General features: G+C 53.2%; 1 protein-coding gene across 1 annotated transcript in view; it reads right to left on the bottom strand.

The window, feature by feature from the left end:
• Plppr3 (phospholipid phosphatase related 3) overlaps positions 1 to 39 on the bottom strand; it is a gene marked incomplete at its 3' end in the record, with an annotated part of 7,997 nt that extends 7,958 nt beyond the window's left edge. The window contains 1 exon segment of the mRNA XM_019209148.2: positions 21 to 39. Within this exon segment, the coding sequence (XP_019064693.1) occupies positions 21 to 30 (10 nt within the window).
• Between the last annotated feature and the right edge of the window lie 5,384 nt (positions 40 to 5,423).

Here is a 5,423-nt window from a genome sequence, read left to right as displayed (position 1 = left end):
GCGCGCACCCGCGCGCGTACCCGTTTCCATGGCGAGCTCCCCAGGCGCCCGAATGAGGAGACAAAGACTCCTGGGCAGGAGTGGGGACTCGAGGTGTCCGGGGCCAGCCCCGCCCGGTCCCTGTCCCCGTCCCCGTCCCTTGTCCCTTTCCTCTGCCCACCCGGCCTCATCCTAGCCGGAGGGTTGGCTGGAGGGCGCTGGGGACAAATCGACCGTACCCGCACTTAGGCAGCGCTTTCTGTATGCAGGCGTCTCCTCCAACTCACACAGCCCTGTGGGGTGCAGACCGGCTGACCCTCACTTCCACACGGGAAACTGAGGCCCCGGCGGGCTTAGGTCCCGGTCCAAGGTTTCCAGGCTAGGAATGGCAGGATTTTAATACTGTACACACATTCACCATCTCTGAGCACCTACCGCGGACACGGCCCTGCACAGTGTTTGGGCCCCACTGGGAACAGGAAAGAACCCGAGCATCCTGCAGTTCAGCGGCTCTTTGGAGTGCGGGGAAGGGGAGGCTCTGTTCACTGAGCGCCGGCGCTTCGCATCCCTGCAGTCCGCCCCCCGCGGGCTCTTGCCCGTTTGCTGTCTGCCTCGCTATTACTCACAGTGTTTTTCTGAAATTGACTCATGTTTTCAGAGACTCAGCTCCATGTTGGCAAAGATTTTTCTGGGTGGTAAGCAGGGCATGGTGGTGCACGTCTGTCATCCCATCACTCCGAAGGCTGAGGCAGAATTGCTGAGAGTTCCAGGCCAGCCTGGGCTACATCGTGAGACCTTATTTACAAAACAAAAAAACAAACAAAAAATTAAGGATTTTTTTTCTAGGTGGTAAGAATGCCTTTCCCACATCTCTCCCAAATGCTTGTTTTTTTTTTTGTTTTTATGTGGTTTTTGTTTTGTTTTTCCGAGACAGGGTCTCAATATGGAGCCCAAGCCGGCCCCTAAATCACAACAATCTTCCTGCCTCAGCCTCTTGAGTGCTGGGATGAGTGGTATGCACCACCACACCCACCTTCCCTGATACAGCACTTGGAATCCCACCCTGGGCCTCAGTTTCCTGCCCTGGGAATGGGGATAACAAGTGCTCTTGCCCAGTGGGAAGTGTACATCGGCTGCCTGCTGAATACACAAGACAACCACACGGCAGCTGAGGAACGCTGACTGCATGCGGCCACCTTCGGGTGGACATCCAGCCACAGGAGGGCAGGGCGCCTGCTTGTGGACCCTGCCTCAGTTTCCTCATGCAGCCAGCAGGGTGGGGAAGGCCTGGGCAGCCGTTGAGAACCCTGGTGTTGAAAGGTGGCCACAAACGGCCCTCAGGAGGCAGCAGGAGAAGAGTGTGTGCCAATCACTCCTCAGAGCCTTGTGGGAGGCAAGAGCAGGAAGAGGGCCTGGGGGCGGCTTCCGGACAGCTCAGGGAAAAGCAGGAGGGGGCTGGACTCCCTGTGGGGGAGGGGAGCAGGCCACTGGACGCACCGAGGGACCATGGGGGAGTTCAGAGCAGAAGAGGGCTCCTGGCTCAGCACAGCCCACCCCCGGGGGTCCCCAACTGGGAAGGAAAGGAGCTTTGCACTCTGGAGTCTGTGGGTACTTCATGCCCTGGACAAGAAGGACATGGGGGTTAGGCACAACAGTGTATGCCTCTCGGGAGGCTGAGGCAGGAGGAGGATCACCATGAGTTCGAGGCCAGCCTGGGCCACACAGTAAGCCCATGTCTCAAAAAATAACCCAAACCAAAACAAACAAACAAGAAGGAAGTGGGGGCCTGGGAGAGGTGAGATCAGAGCTTGGCTGGAATAGGTAGACGGTTGTCAGGCGGTAGGCAGGGAGGACAGAGAGGGGACGCTCAACTGAGGCTGGATCTGAGCCCCAGGGCCCCAGAATGTACCTGGCCCCACCCCTCAACACCCTAGAAAGGGCCGAGTCCCCCAGACTCGTCACTTCTGCCTTGGCTGTGATGCTGGCTCACACTGGTCATCCCAGCACTCGGGAGGCTGAGACAAGAAGGTCACAAGTTTGAGCCCAGCCAGGGGGATTAGTTGATTTCACCCAATCCTGTCTCAAAAATTTAAAAAATCCAAAAATCACTGGAGATGGAGCTGTGTGAAGGCCCTAGGTTCCAACCCCACTGCCAGATGAATGTCCAGTAACATTCATTCATATCACAGGAAATCAGCTATTTTTAAAAACACCGTTTAGTGAAAAACAACAACAAAACCAAAAAAAAAACAAACAAGAGAAACACCATTTAGTGGTTTTTAGAATATTCACAATGCAATGCAACCATCACCCCATGTAGTTTCACAGCAGTCTCATCCCTGAGACAAAACCCATCTCCCTCCCTCAGTTCCAGGCACCACAAATCAACTTCCTGTCACTGAGGACTTGCCTGCTCTGTACAGAAAGAGTGAAAGAGAGAAACAGAAAGACACAGATAAAGACAGAGATAGGCAGCCGGGACTGGTGGTGCACCAACTGTCCTCCTAGCACTTGGGAGGCTGAGGCAGGAGGATCGCTGTGAGTTCGAGACCAGCCTGGGCTACCTAGTGAGTTCCAGGTCAGTCTCAACTACACAGTGAGACCCTGTCTCAAAAAACCACAAAAACAAAACCTCCTGTAAACCCAGCACTAGGGAGGGGGAGGCGGGAGGCTGAGGCAGGAGGATCGCTGTGAGTTCGAGACCAGCCTGGGCTACCTAGTGAGTTCCAGGTCAGTCTCAACTACACAGTGAGACCCTGTCTCAAAAAACCACAAAAACAAAACCCCACACAACACAAAACAAAGACAGACAGGCCCCACGGCCTCCTGTCCTCAGTTTCCCCTCAGGTCCCCAAAGCTGTTTCCTGTTGTGCTCATACTTGGAGCGGGAAGGGGCTGAGTCCGTGGCTCCTAGCCTCACTTCCTCTCCCCAGCCTGAACCACAGAGGCCTCAGGGTTCCACCCCAGTGAGAGTCCCAGTGAGAGTCCCCATCTAGGGCATCTGTCATCCCCAGATCCCACCTGGCCCCGGGGCCCTCCTGTCTCTCTCACCTCCAAGCCTTGAGTGCTGATCCAGACCACACCCTAGCACCCGCGATTCCACTTCCTGTCCTGGGCGTTTCCTGTCCGCGGAGCCCACGCTGTGGGCCCTGTGTCTGGTGTCTCTCACCGAGCACGACGTCCTCAGGGTCCATCCATGCTGAGTCACGTGTCAGCCTCACCCTTTTCCAGTGTGTGGCTGGACCACATTCTTCATCCATTCTCTGGGTAAGGACGGGGAAACCAAGGGCTAGAGAGGTGGACGATGTTGTTTTTCTTTTTCTGTGTCACTAATGAAGGAACCCAGAACTTCATGCATGGTAGATAAGCTCTAACCACTGAGTCCTTGTGATTTTGAGACAAAGTCTTGCTATTTAGCTTGGGCTGGGTTCAAATTTGTGATCCTCCTGTTTTAGCCTCCTGAGTAGCTGTGGTTACAGGCATGAGCCACGGTGCCCGGCCTGAGATCTTTCTGTTAAATGAGAAAAACCAGTTTGGGAACAGATCTGCCCAGTAGCTCCCTGCTTGTGGGTAATATGGACGCTAGCAGACCCTCAGAGAGTAGATATTGTGGGGTCTTCCCCAAGATGGGGTAGAGATTTCTTTCTTTTTCTTGTTTTTGTTTTTTTTTCAGAACTGGAGATGGAACCCAGGGCCCCGTACCGAACTTCTTATCATTTTTATTTTGAGACAGGATCTTGCTAAGTCAGTAAGTTCTCCGGGGCAGGCTCAAACTTGTGAACCTCCTGTTTTAGCCTCCCAGAGTGTCATGATTATAGGCATGTGCCACACACCTCGCTGGGAAATGCAAAGCAGCGGAAAAAAAAAAAAAAAAAAGCAGAAAGGAGGGCTGTTGCATCCCTATAAACCAGTTACTCCAGAGGCTGAGGCAGGAAGATTGGAAGTTCAGGGCCGGCCTGCACAATTTAGTAAGATCTTACCTCAAATGAAAAAATTTGGGGGAAAAAAAAGGGAGCTGGGAACGCAGCTCAGTGGTACGGTGCTTGCCTAGCATATGCAAAGCTCTGGGTTCCATCACCAATATCACAACAACTAAATAACTAAATAAATGAAATAAAAGGGCTGGGGGTGTTCAAACTCAGAGCTTCCCCAGGTTTAGCGTTGAAAATTTAAAAAGAAAAGAAAGGGAAAAGAAAGCCTGGGTGTGGTGGCGCACGCCTGTAATCCCAGTACTCAGGAGGCTGAGGCAGGAGGATCGCTGTGAGTTTAAAGCCAGCCTGGACTACACAGTGAGACCCTATCTTTAAAACAAAACAAAACAAGCCCAATGCTGAAAAAAAAGAAAAGAAAAGAAAAAATGCAGAGAAGGAGAAAGGAGGGTAGGTGTCAGAAAATTCCAACCAACTGATGTCCAAGGAACAAGATTTGGTCCCAGATCTCCCAGAGTCAGAAGAACACAAGTCTTCTGCCCTGGGAAACCCATGCAAGCGAACCATAGCTAATTCCAAAGGGGGACCTGACCCTCAACTAGGGAGGAACACAGGAGACTCAGGCTCAAGGTCAGGTTGCCAGCGTGAGCCACATCCTCGTCCTCACTGGGGGCTGCAGAGGTGGTCATGGCCCAGTCACAGACAGTGTCCGGCAGAGGAGGGTCTCGGGTCACCCAAGGTGACAGATGACAATGCAGTGGGGGGTCCTGGACCCGTGGGGGAGGAGCCCAGGATCTGGAGGGCTGGGGAGTGGTCATCACGGCCCTGCAGTTGTGTAAGGGGACAACGTTCAGGGAAGTGGGGGGATCCTGGGGCGTTCAGGGCTTCTGTATGCCGGAAATCAATTCCAACTGACAGCTAACGGAAGAGAAAAATGTTGGTCCCCAAATTCAGTGACCTCTTCTGATTCTGTAGGTTTAAACTTTCTGTGTGTGTGTGAGCATGCGTGTGTGTGTGTGTGTGCGAACTGGTCCTGAGAACTGGACCCAGGACCTTTCAACTGAGCCACATTCAGTGCCCTTTTTATTTTTTGTTTTGTCGTTTTGTTTCTTGAGACAAGGTCTCGCTATGTAGTTCAAGCCTTGAGCTCACTATGCACCCCAGGCTGGTCTTGAATTCATGGCGATCCTCCTGCCTCAACCTTCTAGGTTCTGGAATTACAGGCGTGCACCATCATACCTAGTTAGGATCCATCCATTCAAGGCAAAGGAAGAATCCTCAAAACCAGAGCTGGACAGGAAGATGTCTTTGGGGGGGGGGTCACATGGCAGTGGGTCCTGATCTCTTCCCACTGCACTGGGCCTCCTTGTGGGCCCCTAGAATGGTGCAGGACCCTGCTTCCCAAACTGCAAGTCCTCCCAGGATGCAGTTTGACTCTAGTGCCCCAGGTGGAGGAGGAAGTGGGCCCCTTGGCCCAGCTGTGGAGTAACGAACAGCTCCATGTGTGTCCCATAT

The sequence above is a fragment of the Fukomys damarensis genome, unplaced genomic scaffold, assembly GCF_012274545.1.
Source record: "Fukomys damarensis isolate Sample0158 unplaced genomic scaffold, DMR_v1.0_HiC HiC_scaffold_37, whole genome shotgun sequence".
In the NCBI taxonomy this organism is placed as follows: domain Eukaryota; kingdom Metazoa; phylum Chordata; class Mammalia; order Rodentia; family Bathyergidae; genus Fukomys; species Fukomys damarensis.
This window is presented reverse-complemented; position numbering and strand designations above follow the sequence as displayed.